Source organism: Entelurus aequoreus, linkage group LG06 (genome assembly GCF_033978785.1).
Source record: "Entelurus aequoreus isolate RoL-2023_Sb linkage group LG06, RoL_Eaeq_v1.1, whole genome shotgun sequence".
NCBI lineage: Eukaryota > Metazoa > Chordata > Actinopteri > Syngnathiformes > Syngnathidae > Entelurus > Entelurus aequoreus.
The window spans coordinates 86,532,852-86,555,821 of record NC_084736.1 but is presented as its reverse complement, the minus strand read 5'-3'; the positions used below and the strand labels follow the sequence as shown (position 1 = coordinate 86,555,821).

The 22,970-nt window shown below is 39.7% G+C and overlaps 1 protein-coding gene across 3 annotated transcripts in view; it reads right to left on the bottom strand.

The window, feature by feature from the left end:
- LOC133652711 (3-hydroxy-3-methylglutaryl-coenzyme A reductase-like) overlaps positions 1–22,970 on the bottom strand; it is a 44,622-nt gene that overhangs the window by 6,338 nt on the left and 15,314 nt on the right. For 2 of the 3 annotated variants that reach the window (XM_062051748.1, XM_062051749.1), the window contains exons 9-19: positions 18,144–18,304; positions 15,927–16,177; positions 15,304–15,470; positions 8,933–9,127; positions 8,693–8,851; positions 7,023–7,180; positions 6,834–6,939; positions 6,584–6,754; positions 2,665–2,805; positions 2,438–2,596; positions 2,102–2,256 (exon numbers count right to left, since the gene is read on the bottom strand). In XM_062051748.1, the coding sequence (XP_061907732.1) occupies positions 2,102–2,256; positions 2,438–2,596; positions 2,665–2,805; positions 6,584–6,754; positions 6,834–6,939; positions 7,023–7,180; positions 8,693–8,851; positions 8,933–9,127; positions 15,304–15,470; positions 15,927–16,177; positions 18,144–18,304 (1,823 nt within the window). Of the gene's footprint in view, positions 1–2,097; positions 2,257–2,437; positions 2,597–2,664; positions 2,806–6,583; positions 6,755–6,833; positions 6,940–7,022; positions 7,181–8,692; positions 8,852–8,932; positions 9,128–15,303; positions 15,471–15,926; positions 16,178–18,143; positions 18,305–22,970 lie in introns of those variants that run through there. The other variant, XM_062051750.1, reaches the window with a different exon arrangement.

The window sequence follows — 22,970 nt, the reverse complement described above, 5'->3', positions numbered from 1 at the left end:
CAGCAACCTGGCTTCTTTAACTTGTTCAATATGAACTCCGTTCAAAGAAACATTCAATATGCGTTCCTTTCTATGAGCATGTTTTGAGCAAATAAGACATTTTGTTTTGGAAATATTAAGTTTCATCTTATTTTCTGTAACCCATTTAGAAATCTGCATAACCTTGTCTTGTAGTATACCGCTCAGGTCTGTGCAATTATCAGCATAAGCATATATTGTTGTGTCATCTGCGTAAATTGCACAGCAACCATTCTTTAAAATACATGACATATCATTTACAAATATTGAGTATAATAAAAGGTCCCAGGCAACTTCCCTGGGGAATACCACAATATAATGTTTTAATATTTGAAAGGGTTCCATTGAACATGACACATTGCTGTCTGTTGACTAGGTAGCTTTTCATCCAGTTAATCACTGAGAGTTTAAAACCATAAGCAGACAGTTTTATAAGTAGTAGTTTGTGGTCAATAATATCAAAAGCAGCACTAAAATCTAATAGCACTGTGCCAACTAATAATTTACTGTCGATTTGTTTTAGCCAGTCATCTGTTAATTGTGTGAGAGCTGTGCATGTTGAATGGCCAGTTTTATATGCATGTTGAAAGTCTGAATTAATGTCATTTATAGAGAAATCATTTTGAATTTGCTTAAATATAATTGTTTCCATTAATTTTCCTAATACTGGTAAAATGCTAATTGGCCTACTATTCGATCCAGTGAATGCTTCTTTCCTATTTTTTGGTAGAGGAGTTACTCTAGCAACCTTCCATACTTGAGGATAGATTCCTTCTTTAAAACTTAAGTTAAAAATATAACATATCGGACTGGCTATTATTCCAGCTGACAATTTTAAAAGTCTACTATCTAGATTATCATGACCACAAGGTTTGTCAGATTTCAACTCAGACAATAGATTTTCAATTTCCAATACATTAGTGACTGAGAATTCAAATTTACATTTTTTGTCCTGCATTATATCATTTTTAATAAGTGACTCAGATAGAATACAATTTACAGGCAGCATGCCATTTCTTATAGTATCAACTTTACTTATGAAATAATTGTTGAAGTAATCAGCAATTTCTTTGGGCTTGGTGATAAAGCCTTCACCTGATTCAATAAATGCTGGTGTTTTTCCCATTTGATCTCTACCCATGATTTGATTGAGAGTACTCCAAAGTTTTTTTCCATCATGTTTAATTTCTTCAATTCTAGATTGGTAGTACACCCTTTTTTTCTGTTTATTTAATTTGGTGACTTTGTTTCTTAAAGAGCGATATGCTAGCCAGTCCTCTGAGCTACCTGAATCTACTGCAACTCTTTTCCGTATATCTCTATCTTTCATCAAGTTTCAGTAGCGACAATGTTTAATGCGGCGCTAATGTTGTGGTTAATTTAGCAGCAAAAAATGAGAATATGCGAGCTCCTGCCTGCTCCAATTTACCTGTCTATTTGTCAAGATTTTTTTTTACAAAGTTTGGGTTTTTGGCAGAGATTTCTTCTCTGTCGTCTCTTATGTCCTTCCATCCCTGTCGCGTTATTTGATTGAATCCCGGATCACAAAAATGGCCGCGCTCCTTTAATGAGCCCACGCTGCGAGTGTTGCGGACGGAGGCTTGTCGAGCGACTCAATCGAGCAATAAACAAAAAAAGTGGACCAGGTAGATGCCGGGAAAAAGAAGGACAAAAACAGGATTTCCCAGCAAAAAAAATGCGAGATTTTATAGGTAAGCAGAAGAAACCTACTGTACAAGCAACCAGCAGGGAGAGAAAGGTTATTACTATGTACTTGAGTAAATATTTATTTTATATACTAAATACTGGTATATATTGTATCTGCTTATGATACAATGCTTACAATGCTTATGCCATCTGTTGTAGTTGTACAAAATGTTTTAATTAAGATAAAAAGAGACCAATACCAATATACAGTATCCTGATATCGGTCGAGCTCTACCTTTTGGCAGGTGTTATTGATATTTAAATTCTGTTGATGCTCGCTGACTTTAAATACTTGACACTTTCAAACACTTTCCAAAAAAGTAGTCCAATTAAAAGAGTAGCTGGTTATCCTTATTAGGCATGAAAAAACAGTCACCTGTTGTGTGTCAGGTGACTCTTGACCAGGTGTCCAGCTGTCAGAGCAGCCATCAGTGAGAGTTCTCCAGCCAGCACAGTGGCACACACGATCTTCGCCAGTTGTCTGGCGTTGGCCCCCGGACAGTCCTCACTGGCACCTTGCACACCCAACATCTGCACACAAAGTTAATCCACTTACAATAACTTCAACATGAGCTAACCCACTAAAATGGTTAATTGTTGGTGCCAATCCTTGCTAATTTTAGGTGAGAGGAGAGGTATTGAACTATAGGACATGAAATGTGGAGCGACTTTGCTCTGATGAATATTCTGTGGCGTGCATGGTGGAGCCTACCTGAAGACAAGCTTGCTGGGGAGGGAGGTTGGTGCCCCCGCCTACTGTGCCCAGTTCGATGGAGGGCATGGTGCAGCTGATGTACAGGTCTTCTCCTGTAGGCCCTGACGCCTCCATCAGGGTGATGCAGTTACTGCTGCTGACTGACTGTGCAGGATCCTGCAGTACACACGTTTTGTGAAGCCAGGGATGAGACTGTGCTTAGGGAGAATTGTTGGGAAAATCACCTGTCCACATGCGATGTAGATAGCTGCCACCATGTTAGCCGCATGCGCGTTAAATCCACCGATGCTGCCTGCCATGGCAGAGCCCACAAGGTTTTTGTTGATGTTCACTTCCACCAGAGCTCCTGTTGTGGTCTTCAAAACCTACAATGCATTTTAACAACATAAAACAATCAAGTTAAAGTTGTCCATCTTAAAGTGAAAACAAACAAATATATACATTTATCGATATTCCTTATTGATACAAACAAATATATACATTTATCGATATTCCTTATTGATACCGGTATTCATCAGTACTCTTATGGGTACCATGTGTAATGGGTGTAAATAAAGATGTGAAAAAAATCATTTTTGTTGACTATTTTATTTAGCACAAGAGGTTGTACACCACCAACATCATGTAATATGTCACAGCAAGGAAGAACTTTATCAACAGCTGCTTTTTAATGCAGTCGTTATGTCATCATCTTGTAAAACAGATCATCACGGTGTTTCTGTTCATTACAATGACACTCAGCTGGAAATAATATTTATGTACGGCATTCATGTGCAGGGCAGACCTTTTACAAGATATATCAAATACTGTGAAAAGCAATACAATCAATTAGCATTTTGGGTGGGTGTGCACTTAAAGGGGAACTGCACTTTTTTGGGGAATTTTGCCGATGGTTCACAATCATAATGCAGTCTAATTTGTAAAAATCGACTCGTTCTTGGTAGCTAGCAATGCAACTAATGGCAGCAATCAATTGCACCTCTAAATCACTTTAAAAATACCTTCAAAAACCATCAACAATACTTAATTTACCTTCAGTAACCTGTATAATAACCAAGCTGTAGGGACATTGTTATTGTAAGAGCAAACACTCTTTTTCTATCGTAGTAACACATCGGCGTACTACGGTATTAGCCATAAAAGTGAACTATGGCAAGAGATAAGCTGGCTTCTACAACACAAAACGCGATTGAGTTTGTAATGCACAACACTGTGATACAAAACCAATTTGAACTGATTGAAAAACATGACCAATATATTACAGTATCTGTAAAGTATTATTTCATGTTTTGTTTGTACACAGCTAGCCAGACAGCAATAACGTGCTGCGTGTAACAGATTAATATAAAGTGAACGGGACAAGCGGTAGAAAATGGATGGATGGATGGAGACTCACTCGATGGACAGTTGTGCATTTGGTCCATCTGGCCAGGGACGTTTTTATTTTGGTAAGCACTCCATTTATGTTGAAATAGCATGGCTTCAAATTCCACATTTTGCAGCTTCGAGTCGCTTTAACTTCACTCTATTGGCTTCTGTCTGCTCCAACGTCTCACTCTTCCTTCGTGCTGGCTTCTATAAAATAGTCTTTGTTGTTTGTTATGAAGGTGTCTGTTACTATATATATACCGTAATTTCCGGACTATAAGCCGCTACTTTTTCCCCTCGTTCTGGTCCCTGCGGCTTGTACAAGGGTGCGGCTTATTTACGGCCTGTTCTTCGCCGACACCGACGAAGAGGATTTCGGTGGTTTTAGTACGCAGGAGGAAGACGATGACACAATGATTAAAGACTGACTTTTATGGTTATTTTGATAACGTACAGGCGAGCACTTTGTATTACTTTGCACCGTTGTATTATTTGTACTCTGCACGAATGCTGTTCGCCATGTCAAAGATGTGAAAGTTTGATTGAATGATTGAAAGATTTATTGTTAATAGATGGGACGCTTTGCGTTCCCAAACAGTCATCTCTGTCCCGACAATCCCCTCCGTGGTAGCAGGAACCCCTATATACTACGCTAATTACACATCAAAACCCTGCGGCTTATAGTCGGGTGCGGCTTATATATGGAGCAATCTGTATTTTCCCCTAAATTTAGCTGGTGCGGCTTATAGTCAGGTGCGGCTTATAGTCCGGAAATTACGGTATATATATATATATATATATATATATATATATATATATATATATATATATATATATATATATATATATACACATACATACATACATACATACACACTTGCAGTGTGTATATAGTACATATTACATATTGTTATGAAGGTGTCTGTTACTAAATTATATATACTGTATACTTGCAGTGAGACAGACAGACACTTGCAGTGTGTATAAAAAATGTTGGAGGGTTTTAAATATGTTTTAGAGCAGGGGTGCCCACACTTTTTCTGCAGGCGAGCTACTTTTCAATTGATCAAGTCGTGGGGATCTACCTCATTCATGGTGATTGGATTACCCAGCTGGGGCTGATCATCCAATCACTTGCCATGCTTATCAGTGGCCGAGACACACGAATGGGAGTTGGAGTTGGAACGAGACGACACACACGCATGCAAGACCAAGCCGAGACGAGAGAGAGAGACAAAGCCAAAATAGACTGGAAAGTCGCCGAGCAGAGCGCTGTCCTTGCGTGCTCACACAGCAGAGTCGGACTGAAAAGTTGCAGAGCAGAGTGCTGTCCTGGCGCGTGCGCCAAAAAAAACATTATTCAAACCAGACTCCCGGGCTCCTGTGAAGGTCTATTGTGATCAGGAGAAGCCACAAGAGGGAAACCACTACAGTGCGTTTTAAAGGAAACGCCTACACACTCAAACCGTTTGCAGACATATGCAGAAAGCGGGTTATAAATGTGACTTTGGAGCAAAATTTACACTAAAACATAATACAGATCATCTCAACCAGGGGTTCTTAACTTTTCCACCTGGGGCCCACTCAAATATTAACAGTGAATTAGTAATCTTACTCTTGATTTTAAATCGTATTCAATAATTATATCTAAACTACTTACAGTTTACAACCTTGTCAAATTATATGAAAACTAATGTTAATCACAAACAGACTTAGGTCAGGCTGATTATAAGAACAAGTACTAACCAAATATACTGCATATGAAAGGTACTAGGGTTGTACGGTAAACCGGTATTAGTATAAGACCGCGATACTAATGAATCATATTTGGTACTATATCGCCTCTGAAAAGTACCGGTCCGCCAAATTTTAATTTATATTATGTTTATAAACTCAGGAAATATGTCCCTGAATATGACCAGTGAATGATCCTGTAACTACTTGGTATTGGATTGATACCCAAATTTGTGGTATCATCCAAAACTAATGTAAAGTATCAAACAACAAAAGAATAAGTGAGTATTACATCTTAACAGAAGTGTAGATAGAACATGTTACAAGAGAAAGTAAGCAGATATTAACAGTAAATGAACTAGTTGATTAATAATTAATTTTCTACCACTTGTCTTTAATAATTTTGACAAAATAATAGAATGATAAATGACAACATGTTACTGCATATGTCATCAGCTAAATTAGGAGCCTTTGTTTGCTTACTTACTAATAAAAGACAAGTTGTCTTGTATGTTCACTATTTTATTCAAGTACAAACTTGGAAAAGAAACATGTTTAATGTACCGTAAGATTTTTTGTTTAAATAAAGCCAATAATGCAATTTTTTGTTTTATTTTGAAAAGTATCGAAATAATTTTGGTACCGGTACCACAATATTGGTATCGAGACAACACTAGAAGGGACATTTAAACTGATGAAAAATACCTTCATTGTACATACAATTATATTGTGCAAAAATAAATTCAATTAATAATGAATATGATTCTTAACTCAACTGTCAATAAAATGAACAATAGGGCCTTATGGTTAAGAAACACAGATCTAGTGTTAAATGTAGATTAGAGTCACCACAGGTCCAGATGTGTTTTGTGTGTTCAGAATCTCTGAAGAAATTTGAACAGGTTAGCACAACAGCCGTAGAGGAAAAAAATATAATTCAAGCTAAATTTGAATCTAATATTACATTTATGTTATTTATTTATTTACCTTCCAGAGCTAATGAAGTCGACACACAATGTCAAGGAAAACAGTGACTTTCACCTCTTTGACGACATGAGCAGGGATGGTGGCTTCACACACTGCAGATTTGCCCCGGCCTTCAATCCAGTTAATGGCAGCTGGTTTCTTGTCGGTACAGTAGTTCCCACTGACAGCCAGTACTTGCAACTCTGGAAAGTGCTGCTGAAGTCTGCTGAGCGCCTGCTCTGTACCCTGCAGCAGGACAAGGTTTCAGTAGGTTTTTTTCTTGACCTTTCAACTCTATTCAAAATGTCTTCACACGCACACTGACCTTTGAGATCATATTCATCCCCATGGCATCACCTGTCTTAGAATGAAAACGAATGTAGAGGTTTCTTCCAGCCTGACCAACCAGCAACTTCTGCAACCGAGCAAACCTGCCAACATGAACCACAGGAGTGACTAACAAGGAGCAGGCGACGCATGACATCGTGATCCAACCCGGCGGCTGAACGTTTACCTGCTGGTGCTGTCAAATACTTCTTTGATGACCTGGAAACCATCTGTGCTCTCCAGCCAGGCTGAAACCTCAGCAGCCTGGCAGGCAGAGGGCAGCCTCACCACAGGTCCTCGGGTCATTCTGTCAGCCAGGATGCGACTGCTGGCTCCGCCTGCCAGCTGCAGCATGCAGGGGACCAAGCCAGTTACACACGATATAATGGCAGGATACAGTCGTACCTCGGCACACCGCCCTTCAAACACTGCCGCTTCACAGAAAAACTATTCTAAAGCATATTTAATAAGGGTACTGAAAAAAAAATCTAAATCCTGATTTTTATTTATACCTTTTATAAATCAATTCCTAATTTGGGAATCGATAAAACACAAAATCATAAAATTATAAAAATGTTTTATTATAAATTCTTGGAAAATATAGAGTAATAAAAAAATTATTACAATTTAAAAAAATAAATAAAATCCTCAAATTATGAATCGATATACTGTAGAAAATGAACAAATAAAAATCATGTTTTTAAATATATCAAATATGCTTTGGATTTTTCTTTTCTTTTAATCAATGCAGTGAAGTTGCAGTGTATGAAGCGCAGTGTGGTGAGGCTAAAAAATATATTTGATATTAAAAAAAAAACACTGTATAAATTGTACGTCTGCAGCCAACAGGAGCTTTTATGACCTGTAAGCTGGTTTGAAAAGGTTTTATCATCATGTATATACTAGATAATATATTTTGTGAATCGTGTTAAATAGAGAATTGATACTGAATCAAATCATCATCCCAAAAATTTGAATTGAATTGAATTGTGAGGTGCCAAAGGGTCCCACCTGTAATATTTGCTATATTTGTAGGCCTAAGTCAGTCTTATGAATAATACAGTGCAATATTTGTCTTATTCTCTAAGATTATGATGTGGTGTTCGATAAAGACATTTACCAAACTTCTGTTTCCAGGCTAAGAGTGAACATTTTCCGACATTGATGCAACCAAATTTTAGCAGAAGTACTTTTTGACTAAGTCCAAATTAGTGGATCTTTGGCATGAACAAAGTGGAATGACAATGTGGGACTCGCAATGCAAAACCAGACAATATGGGTGCTATTTCATCTTTGGGGGAATCTAATTATGATACTTATTTAGAAGGACGTAAACAGTTTTTTCATGTTCTAAAATATATGTATTATCATTTACCATGGTTCAGGGACACCTGTACAGCAGGGAAGGGATTCATATGGCCCCAGGAATCTCACGTGAAGAAGGGTGGGGGGGGGGGGGGGGGGGGGTTGATCATTTTGCAATGCAGTCTGCTGAAAATGATGGAAAGCGCCACTCTACATAGCAAGTGACACTGTGGCCAAAGTTTGAATTGCCACAAAACACATTTTAAGATATTCAACACCCTACTGCCATTTGGCAGCTAAAGTGGATAGTGCATCCTTCAAATTCGTTATGTTTTATGTGTCAGGTAAACCGCAACGAATGGGGCCATATGAATCCTCTTCCTACTGCGACAGCTATTTCGTCCAAAAACATTTCGGTTTTCTGTTGCTTGATTTGTTCAATTGAGTATATTTGTATGATTCACATTATCGTTTCATGATCAGTTCTGTATTTTTGTAAATATTTAAGAAAGAAAAATTTTCAAAGTCAAGATAAAGTCTAATGAAGCTTACAGCAATTGCTCGGCAGCCCCGATTAGTACTCGCCACTAAACAACCCTCAGTCGTTGCCATAGGAACTTGGAACTGCTTCCCATCCAGATGTAACGGCCCGGCCACGCCCACTGGCACAGGCATATATCCAATGACGTTCTCACAGCAGGTACCCATCACCTGGAAGTGACGTGGACAGCTTTGTACAATACGAAGCAAAGATGTGTATTCATTGTGTCGCTTGTATGAGCGGGACCTCACCTTGGAGTAGTCGTAGTCCGTGAACGGCAAAGACGAGAGTGCGGCGGGAGAGGGAAGTTTTGCTGATATCATCTGTCTCCGTATGGCCACGCCCCTTTCAGGTATCTCCATCATGGCCTCAAGCTTGTAAGCAGGAATGTGTTTGGAGTTGACCAACAGCATCACCTCAGCATCACTTAGGAAACGAGAGCCTTGCTGCAGAAAACATGGTCTCCCAGTTAGGTAGTTGCCCTGGTCTACAAAGGCTATGCTATTTTCTTTTTTACATACTTTGATTAAAGTGTTCAATAAATTCATTTGTATGTATACACAGGTGAATATGGTGCCAACTAATTTGCTTTGCTTCTTTATTTGGACTCTAAAGACCAGAAACTAGGCCTCAAGGAACCTTGGGCCTTTCCTGCAATGTGACCCAAGACTTTCTTTGACGACCAAAGCACGCTCACTTAGATCAAGGTCTTTTCACGATGTCTTTTTGTCCCAGGACATCTCCATCACCTTTGCCGTTCTACCACCCCTGACTGCTTGGGCCCAGCTGAAAACTTCATTTCAGCACGTTGCCAAGATCCCTGAAGGTTAGCAGGATATTCTGTAGATTTACGGACATTAGCAGCAGACTCGAGATAGGATGAGGGTGCCCTCTGACCTGTACTCATCAGCGGTCTTACCAAGACCCTTGAGGATGAGTTAACGGCCTCAATGCACTTTCACCTATGAGCGTAGACAACCGGGTCCGGGAACGGTGCCAAAACAGAGCGTCCAACCCTTCTTGTACAACCATTTGAGCCGATGCGGCGAGGACAAGCAAGACTAACCCCTAAAGAACGGGAATGGTGACTACAAGCTGGCAAGTGTTTGTACTGTGCCAGTTCCAACCTTTTACAAGGAAACTGCCCTGAGCAAACAGACTCCAATGCCGGTCAGTGAAGGTGGGAGTCCTGATGCAACTCCCTACTAGATCATGTGTTACAGTCAGTTCCTAACAGTATCAGCCTTGCTGGACTCTGGAGCAAGGGGCTGGGAATAACGCTCAACCTGGATGGCCACAGTCACACACCAAACTCCTTGGTTCTTGAGTTTCCGTGGCTTAGACAACACATGAACTGGAAGGCAGGGGAATACCCAACTTCTGCCACTCTCAGTGCCTAAAATCCCCCGTCCCTCCTTCCACTAAAACCATCACACCCACTCTTGAAGCTCTAGTGGATCTGTCCCACGTCACCTTGTGTAGCTTGAACTGAAGACAGACAGTTACCCAAATCTGTCTGGTGTCTTCCAGTTCTCTGTCGCAAACTCCAGGACCCCACCTCCCGCTTGGCTCTTTGATGACAATCTCGCCTTTACTGTCGGCTGTGTCCTTGACAGGGATGTATATCGTTAAGATTTTGTCGATACGATGCCCTTATCGATTTTCACTATCGATACCGATATTTATCGGTACTATATTTAATTGATGTGGGAAAAAAATAATTTTTTATTAGCACAATAAGTTGTAGACCTCCCAACATATTTGAGTGACGGACCACAGGTTGACAACTACGACCTGCGTATGTGTTGTGTGAACAATAAAAATACTTAATGATTAAGTGTAATTAATGCCCAATCGTTCAGTTGTAGAGTCAAGAGAGAGAAGTGAAACATTTAAGCAAGGTGTCTTGCGCCGCGATGGGGTGACGTCAGACGGCGACTACGACCCTGTCAGCAGATTTTATCTTGCGTCAAAGCAACTTTATGGATTGTTGTGGTACTTCGAGTTTTCACTTATTTTAGTGGATTATTATTGGCCTGTGGATTAATGGACGGCTATGAGGACGGTTGATGAAGTGGCATTCACGTTCACTAGCGTACATGACTTTGAGGGACTTTTAAAGATAAATTGTGGTGTTAAACTTTTGTGTGGTGTTGCTTCTTACAAGCTGATTTGTTGTGTGTATGCAGTGGCAGCTGAACCCAATGTGACAACAGGTCATAATTACCACCGTCAGCTGGATAAAAAAAACAACGATGGCATTACTGTTAGTTCAGGAGGGCTGAACCAACTAGGAACTGGTACTAAAAAAATACAGATATTCGGTATTCATCCCTAATCCTTGATGTTTGTCGAAGAGGATACCAGTAGCTAGTGGACTGGGAAGGCTACGGCCCTGTAGAGCGGTAACTGCTCTTTCATCCTGGACCTTGAACTCGCCCGTGACTTACATTGCTCTTCTCCAGACAAGCCAGGAGGTGGGGGTGACCACTCTAAGGATCCCAGGTTACCTTCACCTACTTCCTTTATTGCAGATGTGGAATCATTGCCACTGTCTTTCATGAGGTCAATGACAACTCCTTCACTCAGGTGTGGAACCACCTCTGATAACCTCTCTTTAAAGTTGTTATTATTTAAGTAGGAATGGTATCCTGTCAGTCTTTTTAACCTTTTTTCAGAGTGATTCACTGGTCTCTCTGCCAGAATCCTGCCAGGTCTTCCCTGCAGTGTCCACCGAGGACTCCCTCCACCCATCCACAAATTCTGACTTGAAATAATGATCTAGAATTTTTTAGTTCAGGCAACAATTCCAGCCACCCCCTGACAAAAACAGTCTCAGGGAAGCTAATCTGCATATCCTACTCAGGGTTTCGACCTAACCGACTTGAGTAGGCAAATGCTGACATTTAGCGACTTCTGGTTCTTTGAAAAATGATGTTCTCTTCACAAACCAATTACGGTTTCCATTGTGGAGATGGCGTGTACGCAGTTTGGTGATGTCAACGTTGTTAATCGAGTGGACAATGGTGGTGGTGGTGGGGTCAGGGTATGGGCAGGCGTTAGTTACGGACACGAGTGCATTTGATTGGTAGAATTCTAAAAGCATATCAACGTTGTTAATCGAGTGGACCATGGTGGTGGTGGGGTTGGGGTATGGGCAGGCGTTAGTTATGGACACGAGTGCATTTGATTGGTAGAATTCTAAAAGCATAGCAATTTTGTAACAAGGTCATGAGGCCCATTGTGCCTTTCACCCACACCCACCACTTCAGGTTGCAGCATGATCATGTACATGAGAATTTTAAAAAGTATATCAATATTGTAACAAGGTCCTGAGGCTCATTGTGCCTTTCACCCACGCCCATTGCTTCAGGTTGCAGCATGATCATGTACATGTTGGTAGTTCCTGCGAATATCCAGCAACTTCACACAGCCATTGAAGAGGACCAAAATTCCAAAACCAGTTTGTGTTCTAGGTGACAGTATAATCGTAAGAACACATCTTATTGCTAACAAATACATTTTGCTATGAAAACATCAAAAGGACTAAAAAAATAGCTGCGGGTCGAAAATAAACCCTTGGTCACACTTTAGCCAGTGAAAGAATGGAGAGACTAAGCTTCTACGGCCTAATTAAATGAACAGACTTGATGATCCAAAAACCAGATTTTCTACCAAGACCATGGAGTTGGAACTAAACATAGGTGCCGTGATCTCTGCCTCCCATATCAGGAAGTATGGGTTTGCATTTGTGTCTCACCCAACGTTCCCTCTATGGTGCGCGCCTGTGCAATTGCGCACTGCTCAAGCGTCCTCTGCGCACGGCAAATCTATGCCACGCACAAAATCAAATAAAAAAATAAGCGCATAATTTGACACGCGGACACGACAGAGAAAACAGTTTTCGTCATCATTGTTCAAATATTGTAACGTCTGTCGAGACGCTTTGAGGACATGAATTCCATCGATCACTTTACTGAGCAAAACTCTTTATTGTCGGCCATAAACACATCACCAAAACATTAGTAAAAAAAATTAGACTTAGCAAAACTGGTCATTTTCTGCAGTACAAACCAGACCAAAAGCAACTTTGTTATATCAACAGCAGCCGCTCGCTCTTTCTCACTTGCGCCAACACATGCACATATGGCACTTAGCCAGTGATGCGTTTACAGCCACACAAAAAGTCGGACAACTCCAACACCACACAAAGTGTCATTCCAGGTCGTTACACTATGATTTACCAATCAAATGTGTGCTTATTCTAGTGTCATTTATTGGGAATCTTATTTTATAAATATTAATCATGAAATGCTGTTAGTATATTAAATAAATACTAAAAAAAAAATATTTTTTACAAACAGGAAGTTGCAGGAATGTACACATGATCCCCTGCTTACATCTCATTGTGCAACATGTGAATGTTTTAATCGGAACTAAATGCAATGTCTGAAAGGGGTACAAACTATTTCCAAAGCAGGACCTCCACGTTGGCAGAGGGGTTAGTGCATCTGTCTCACAATATGAAGGTCCTGAGTAGTCCCGAGTTCAATCCCGGGCTCTGGATTTTTCTGTGTGGAGTTTGCATGTCCTCCCCGTGACTGCGTGGGTTCCCTCTGGGTACTCCGGCTTCCTCCCACCTCCAAAGACATGCACCTGGGGATAGGTTGATTGGCCCTAGTGTGTGAATGTGAGTGTGAATGTTGTCTGTCTGTGTTGGCCCTGCGATGAGATGGCGACTTGTCCAGGGTGTACCCCGCCTTCCGCCCGATTGTAGCTGAGATAGGCTCCAGCACCCCCCGCGACCCCAAAGGGAATAAGCGGTAGAAAATGGATGGATGGATGGATGGACCTCCACTAGGGCTGGGCGATAAAACAATAACAATATATATCGCGATAGACATGTGATCAATATCAATAGAAAATGGGGTCGATAGAACGTTCGATAATTTCACTGAGTTCTGTTAGAAAAAAAATAGGAAGAAAGGCAGAGCAAACCGCATGGCATTCTGGGGGGTGTAGGCAGAGGAAGGGCTTTGGCCTCTCGACCTATCACGGCCGAGCCTGAACCGCAAGGCATTCTGGGAAATGCTAACAGGAAGAAAAAAAAAAAGCAACAACGGCTAGCTGACGACGAGGAGTGAAACGAAACGGGAATATGAGTGCGGCAGCACGAGAGGAAATTGTAAATAAAAAAGGAAACGTCACGTCACCAGTTTGGCAGTATTTTGGATATTTTTTAAATCCGATACGAATCCGAGTAATACTGTCTGCAAACTTTGCAAGGTCGTCGTCCCGACCAAGTCTGGGAACACGACAAACTTATTTTACCACCTGAGCCGCTCTCACCCGCTGGAGTACAGCAGTATCAAACAGCCACAACCATCTACATCAGCCGGTGCAAGTGGAACAGCACCGAAGCGGCAACAACAGACCACCATCGTCTCGATGGTGGTCTGTTGTTGCCGCAGACAGTATTACTCGGCAGCAATGCCATACGACAAAAATTCAAAACGTTATAAAGAAATAACGGATGCAGTGGTGTATCAATTAGGGAAGGACATGCTAGCGCTCAGCATAGTTGAGAAGTCTGGGTACAAGAATCTCATACACGTGCTCGACCCCCGTTATGTTCTACCTGGCCGAAAGCACTTTTCCAAGATAGCTTTACACAATGTGCAGGGAATCCGTGGAAAAGGAGATACTGAAGTTGGTTTGATTTTTCCATAAATGACTGATGTCACAGATGTTCAGACGCAAGTTTATTCCGATGTTTACAATATTCTGTAAGACATGTTTGTTTCTGCTTGCTTAATGTGACTGTTATTTATTTGCATATATTGTTACCAATATGGCTTTAAAGCCTAAGTTGTACACTACTCATTTCTTAATTACAATACTTTGCACATTTTGTTGGATTAAGCATTTATTTAATGTCAATATTTGCACATCGACCAGTATTTTCATTTATCTGACTGTTTTTCATAATGCTGACCTCGTTCTAAAGGTTAAAGGTTATATTTAAAATAAAAGTATTTAAATTCAGCCTTTTTTCTCCTGGTCTTTATTGAGAATAGTTGTTTTTTTTAATCAATAATTATCGATATCGACTGATATGAAACACTTATATCGTGATAAATTTTTTAGTCATATCGCCCAGCCCTAACCTCCACCCAGACAAACAATACAAGTACACAGTTCATGAAAAACAATATTTTTTGTTATTGTCATTGTAAGTGGGCCTAAACACTTACAGTATATTAGAAAATAATCTCATGGAAATGACTGCTGTCATTTGATTATAATAAGAGAATGTTGTCTGTCTATCTGTGTTGGCCTTGCGATGAGGTGGTGACTTGTCCAGGGTGTACCCCGCCTTCCGCCCGAATGCAGCTGAGATAGTCTCCAGCACCCCCCGACCCCGAAAGGGACAAGCCATAGAAAATGGATGGATGGATGGATGGAGATTTAACTTGTTATTTAGTCAGGTTTGGGACAGGTGTGCTGCTGGTGTAGCCACAGTGTGTACGTCTGATGTTGCTCACATGGGCTCCACTGAATGCTCAGGGAGTTTTTGCGTTTGCTCACACACATGAAAAATTAGAGGGAAGATTGGTCTCACCTCAGGGTTTTTCAGGATAGTCACACATTCCTCCAGGCCTCTCGGTTCCAAGGAGCGGTATGTGTCTGTGATTTCCGGCTTGACCTCTTCCCGGTCTTCTTCCAGGACAAAGACACTCTTTGGATCAGGACCAGGGACAGGAATAAGTAGGGGTCGGATTACCTCATCTAAAAATGCAAAGTGATTAAAGGTGAAATTAATATGAAGAACTAACTGCCTTTGATTGAAATGTTACAACTTTATTTGGCTCCATGGCTGGTTATTTAAGTACATAAAAGTAGTGTTTAATACGACTAAAACCGAGATGGTGTATGAAAAACACCTAGATTTGGTGAAAATCTTAGCCTAAAACCGAATCATACTAACATATAAAAACCAGGGTACTAATGTATGTAGGTTGAGTTTTATGATTGTATTTTAATGTGTGCTGAATTTACTCCACACGGACACACAGACACACGCACACAGTACATATGCTGCCCAAGAGAACATTGTGCAGCCCTCAACAAAAAAAGTTTGGACGCCGCAGTCTTAAAGCATATTTGATTATGCTGTAAACATGATCACTTCAGATAATGTTTATCGTCCATGTAAAGTGACCCAGCCAGGAAATACTACAGTACCTCTATCTTCTCTGCTGGCTGCGGTGCTAGGAGGATGACTGAGGGGTGGAACGTGGTGTTGGAGGGGAGGCTCCTTCCTGCAGCAGGCCTCTGTCGCTCTTTGTGACACCAGTGATGAGGTGGACATGGTGATGGGATTCTTTATTGAGAAGGTAGACTCCATCTCCACTTGCTCAAAGAAGATATACTTGATGGCCAGCAGCAGGGCTAAGGCCAGGCAAATGAACTGCTCCACGTCCATGGTTACCATTCTGCAGGAAAACTGTTATTGTTACAGTTCAGACATGTTTAATAAAATGTACAACATGGAAACAACTACTCGACACAGCAAGACTTTAGAACCATTAATAGCCAGGTTTTAAATGATGTTTTAAACTTTCAGGAACACAACTTGACGTCTCTTTGTACTTTCCATTAAAAGCTGATACGTACAGAATACAGGTTAGATGTATGGATGCGCCTATCGACCAGCCACAAATCAGTATGTGATTCCTATTACCGAATAATAGGAATGGGTATCATTCCCATTTGAACCGATTCGGTACCAATTCAGAGTAGCTTGTAATCGGTGCCGGTACTCAACGGTACACATTTTTGGTGGTTGTTTTTGTGCATGTAATTAAATGTTACATTTTTGATACTACATTTTTTTTATTGTAACACTCAAAAAGGATCTGATTATGATAACTGTACTATCCAAGTGTTACATATTGTTTTATTATAGCATTTGAGTCTCATTAGCAATGCAAAGAGATTAGATGGCAGTACTGTACTTTGGTATGTTGTCTAAGAAGGTAATTTTTCCCCATGAAGCTGAATTGGTTATGCTGTGCCCTACAAAGTGTTTATGCCCTGAGTAGTGTGCTTATTACACACCAGCTGTTCAATTTTAACATTCATCTTAGTTGTAGTTTTTATTACCAAATTTGGAGGTGTAGAAAAATTGCCATGTAAAATCGCTAATGCTAATAGTAGCCCGTCTATGGACAAACCAAGTAGCATCAAGCTTCGCATTTTGGAAGAGTGGAGCCCTACTTTACGCTTCAGTGCTTTCTACCAAGCATACTTGCTTTGTTGGTGTTGAAAATTGCAACATTACTTAGAGGGAGTTGCTCGAGTAATCGTTTCCTTGAGCAACTGCACCAGGACATGACGTCACATGCAACAAAGGTATCGAACTATGGCACGTTTGATTTTACAGGAATGGATCCTCAGAAGTAGATTTGGTTGGTGCCTATAAAAGTACCAAATTCCATACCGGGCCCTACTGGATACTGACTTTCAATGTTGAGGACTCTATTACATTTTCTTGTCATAAATGGGATTTTAAGAAGAAAAAAATAAATGTATTGATTCAAACACACAAAAAAAAAAAAATTAAGTGTTCTTTCAGTGTCAAAGAGCAATAACTAATTCTAAAAAAAAGTTAGATTCCCATTTGTTTATTTTATATATAAAAATAAATTTAAACACCTGCCAGCAGAAGTGAAAAAACTGACCAAAAACAGATGTTTTTTGTTTTATGAAATATAAAAAGTCAATATAAAAACCATATTTAAACAATATTCTTCTTAATCACATACAATATTTGATCAAAACAAATTAGCCAATAGTACACAAAACTACTACCTACATTTAAATCCTTTGCTTTTTGCCCTCAAAGTCATCCTGTTAACGTATTCCCTGAGTTTGTAACATTGACAAAAACAACAACAACAAAAAAGATTCTACATTTTTTTAAATACAATCAAATAGCTTTGGCGTTCTGATACTACCCTTGGTAGTACCACTCCTGGCTGCTACACACCAACAGTTGTTATCCTCTCTCTTACTCTTATTAACCGACTTGTTCATTTCTTGTAAATATCTGCTTCCATCTACACTTTAAAAACATTTTTAAGCACTTATTTCTTCTGTCGTTTCAAGAGAGCTTGGAAGCTAGCTTAGCAATTAGCTGGGCAGTTTCAGGCTTGCTCTTCTAAGTATGTAACATGTTTAGCTTTGTCCTCCAGTGATAACATTATTTGAGGGGATCAGCTTTTGTGATTGTAATTTTCAGAATCGTCCAAAACTGATCGGTGGCCTATCGTTCGGCGCAGACCTAGTTGTATAAGTGCAATCGTATATAACTAATATATATTTTGGATCAAAATACATGTTGAAATTCCGACAATGTAAGTACTTCCTATTTTTGAGTTGGTGACTCTCCTTCCATACCTGGTGAGGTAATAGTGCCACAATGGCATCACTGGCTCAATCCTCCTGGGGGAGAGGTGCTCTTTGTCCACCCCAACATGTGGGACTCCAACTGTCGTGTTGAAGGACAGGGGCTCAGCGATCCACCGGCTGTGGGCGTGAACCATAACCAGGCCTAGGGACTGCAGACACAACAAGGTGAAGTTGAGAAAACAGAATTAACATACAGTAAAGTTAAAGTACCAATGATTGTCACACACACTAGGTGTGGTACAGTATGATTCGATTTTGGACTACTTTTTCACACAAATGTCTTATGCAGCAATTCCATCTTTGAGCTGACAAATGGTTTAAGGGCTGATCTGGAGACGGACGACATCAAAACAAAGGCGTTTTATTTTTTATTATTATAAAAACTCCTTGCAACATGCATTTTCTTAGTTGTTAATCATTCCAGTATACCACATTAGTTATAGTTCCCGTTGTGGCAAAAGCAAAAGAGTGTAACTTCATCGTTCATAGGTTCTGTTGTTGAGATTGGCTAGACCCCTGATTCTCAAACTGTGGTACATGTACCACTAGCGGTACGCAGGCGCCATCTTGTAGTATGCCAAAAATATCACTTGATTAAAGTAGTGTTTTATTTGACTAAAATCAAAGAGTATTACTGTTCAAACTGTGTCATGTTTCACTGGCCGAAAATATAAAATATACTTTTTAAATAAAATCTCTGCCTTGTTTTTAATGAATACTTAGGCCTACTATGATACTGTACTTTAATGTTGGTCATTGTGGCTCAGTAACTTGAAGGTTCCAGGTTCGATTCCTGCTTCCGCCAACCTAGTCACTGCTGTTGTGTCCTTGGGCAAGACACTTTACCCACCTGCTCCCAGTGCCACCCACACTGGTTTAAATGTAGATTAAATATCTACATTTGAGTCTACGCTTTGAGTCTCTAGAGAAAAAGCACTATATAAATATAATGCACTTCACTACATGGGGAAAATGGTTTGAGAACCACTAGCCTAGACTGCAGTATGTGTGCTGCATGTTCAACAACACAGGTTGAAACATGATGCCGGACGTGCAGGACACCATGGTGACAGCTGGTCAAAATCATCACACAGAAAAATCTGCCTTTAAATATGGCACCATTTTTGTACTTATTATCGATTGTACACGCAGTCTTAGATCACCTGCAACATGCCCACTAATAATTCACACATTTTTTTGTTGGTACACGCGATTTAGCAATTGATATTTGGATCAAAGATCAGGCCCTAAGCCTCTGAGATTTTTTAAAATTAAGAACAGCTGCAAAATAACCCATTTTAAGTGGATGTGTATTGATAAACAAGGTGAGAAAACTTATTGAGTTTAGGGCTGGGTGATATGGCTGAAAACAGTATCATTATTTTGCTAATTATTGATTTTTTTTGATGACCTATTGAAAATAAGCAATGGGAGAAACATATACTAAATGTAAACATTTGTATTTAAAATGTAACTTTCTTCTGATTATAATCCCCTCAGCTATCAAGGCAGAAAAGAAAGGAAATGTCAACAACCATGGAAAACAACATTCTAAAATCACATTGAACACTTAAAGATAATGTCTTAAAATGAAGGTGCAAAAATAAGAAATATGTAAGAAATGTTGAATAAAGTGTAACAAAATAGTGTAAAGTGTGAAAATGTAAAGAGAGAGAAACATGAGAATAACTATTTTCTGCAGGTTTAGTGCCAGGAAGTTACAGCTGTGCTCTAAAGGGTGAGCACGAATAAGGTGTTGTGGTATTACTGGTCTAGGTGGTGACAAGAACCTTGCATCATTTACAGACCACATTCGTCTGACTATGGTCCCTTTGAAAAAATCCAAAAAACTGCCATACTGTCCAGGTGACTTTTCCATTGTTATCCACAATTTCTTAATTTTTACTTTCTCTTCTCACTCCATGCAGAGAATCACCCGCCAGACAACAAGATGGCGCCACCAGACATGATAGTTAATACGGTTACCTGATTGTCTGTTAGCATGTCAAAGATCAGTGATCACTTTCTGTGTTGCTAGTTTACCAGAGAGCGAGTGCTTTTGTTCATGCAACCAACCTTGCTTTGCAACTTTCACTTTCTTCCGCCGAAGAAAAAACGTTTTATCGAACACATTTTTTATTGATATCTATTACGTGTCTATCCCGATATATTTTTATATGGTTTTATTTCCCAGCCCTAATTACATTTAAAGGCCTACTGAAACCCACTACTACCGACCACGCAGTCTGATAGTTTATATATCAATGATGAAATCTTAACATTATAACACATGCCAATACGGCCGGGTTAACTTATAAAGTGACATTTTAAATTTGCCGCTAAACTTCCGGTTCGAAACGCCTCTGCGGATGACGTATGCGTGTGACGTAGCCCGGCGAACACGGGTATGCCTTCCACATTGAAGCCGATACGAAAAAGCTCTCTTTTCATTTCATAATTCCACAGTATTCTGGACATCTGTGTTCGTGAATCTGTTTCAATCATGTTCATTGCATTATGGAGAAGGAAGCCAAGCAAGCAAAGAAGAAAGTTGTCGGTGCGAAATGGACGTATTTTTCGAACGTAGTCAGCCACAACAGTACACAGCCGGCGCTTCTTTGTTTACATTCCCGGAAGATGCAGTCAAGATGGAAGAACTCGGATAACAGAGACTCTAACCAGGAGGACTTTTGATTTGGATACACAGACGCCTGTAGAGAACTGGGACAACACAGACTCTTACCAGGATTACTTTGATTTGGATGACAAAGACGCAGACGTGCTACTGTGAGTATGCAGCTTTGGCTTTTTTTTGCGTATGTACGTAACTTTTTTAAAATATATAAGCTTTATGAACCTTGGGTTAGGTGAACGGTCTTTTGGGCTGAGTGATTGTGTGTGTTGATCATGTGTTTGAATTGTATTGGCGTGTTCTATGGAGCTAGGAGCTAGCAGAGGAGCTAGGAGCTAGCATAACACGTACCGTACCGTACGTGCGCGTCACGTACTAACTTTTTAAAAATATATAAGCTTTATGAACCTTGGGTTAGGTGAACGGTCTTTTGGGCTGAGTGATTGTGTGTGTTGATCAGGTGTTTGAATTGTATTGGCGTGTTCTATGGAGCTAGGAGCTAGCAGAGGAGCTAGGAGCTAGCATAACAAACACGCAGGTGTTATTATGCAGGATTAATTTGTGGCATATTAAATATAAGCCTGGTTGTGTTGTGGCTAATAGAGTATATATATGTCTTGTGTTTATTTACTGTTGTAGTCATTCCCAGCTGAATATCAGGTACCGTGAGTATGCAGCCTTGGCTGCTAAACATTCGATAACTTGACCGTATGTGCGCGTCACGTACGTAACTTTTTAAAAATATATAAGCTTTATGAACCTTGGGTTAGGTAAACGGTCTTTTGGGCTGAGTGATTGTGTGTGTTGATCAGGTGTTTGAATTGTATTGGCGTGTTCTATGGAGCTAGGAGCTAGCAGAGGAGCTAGGAGCTAGCATAACAAACACGCAGGTGTTTTTATGCAGGATTAATTTGTGGCATATTAAATATAAGCCTGGTTGTGTTGTGGCTAATAGAGTATATATATGTCTTGTGTTTATTTACTGTTGTAGTCATTCCCAGCTGAATATCAGGTCACCCCCGGCTCTCACAGCATCTTCCCTATCTGAATAGCTTCAACTCCCCACTAGTCCTTCACTTGCACTTTACTCATCCACAAATCTTTCATCCTCGCTCAAATTAATGGGGAAATTGTCGCTTTCTCGGTCCGAATCTCTCTCACTTCATGCGGCCATCATTGTAAACAATAGGGAACTTTGCGTATATGTTCAACTGACTACGTCACGCTACTTCCGGTAGGTGCAAGCCTTTTTTTTATCAGATACCAAAAGTTGCAATCTTTATCGTCGTTGTTCTATACTAAATCCTTTCAGCAAAAATATGGCAATATCGCGAAATGATCAAGTATGACACATAGAATAGATCTGCTATCCCCGTTTAAATAAAAAAAATTCATTTCAGTAGGCCTTTAAGGAAGACTTGGAGCAAAGTACCTTCTATGCTCATCATCGTCTTTGCCAACAAGAAGCTTCGATTAAAAAGGTAAAATTGATGTTAAATGCTTACTTATATATTTTGCATTGTTTTCTGCATGTAAAACTAAAAGTATTCTCTACAAAATGTATTTATTTTAAAAGGTGTCTGCAACAGATTAGTTGGGTTTACGTGATTTCTTAAGGGATTATTTGATTCAATTACTAACAAAAAGCCAAGTAGCACTGTTCTGTATAGAAGAAAATTTGGGGAAATAACTACAAAAGTACACTTCATTCATTAACGGTGTTACAAAAAAGATCAGTTAGAATAATACATAATGTTAGATATAGAGAACATACAAACCCTATATTTATTGAATCAAAAATACTGAAATTCCACGACATAGTGAATTTGCAAACAGCTAAAATTATACATAAAGCAAACTATAACCTGCTACCCAAGAAAATACAACAATTCTTCTCAAAAGAAGAGGAGAAATATAATCTTAGAGAAAAATTGTATTTAAAACATTTGTATGCACGTACAACACTTAAGACCTTTAGTATATCTGTATGTGGAATTAAATTACGGAATGGATTAAGCAAAGCAATCAAACAAAGTACAAATATGATCCACTTCAAGAAACTCTTCAAACTTAGTGCTTACAAAGTACAAAGAAGAAGAACCATGATAAACATTCTGAATTTATTTCATCCATCCATCCGTTCATTTTTTCAAAATAATCTTACTCATCTCACCATATGAAAT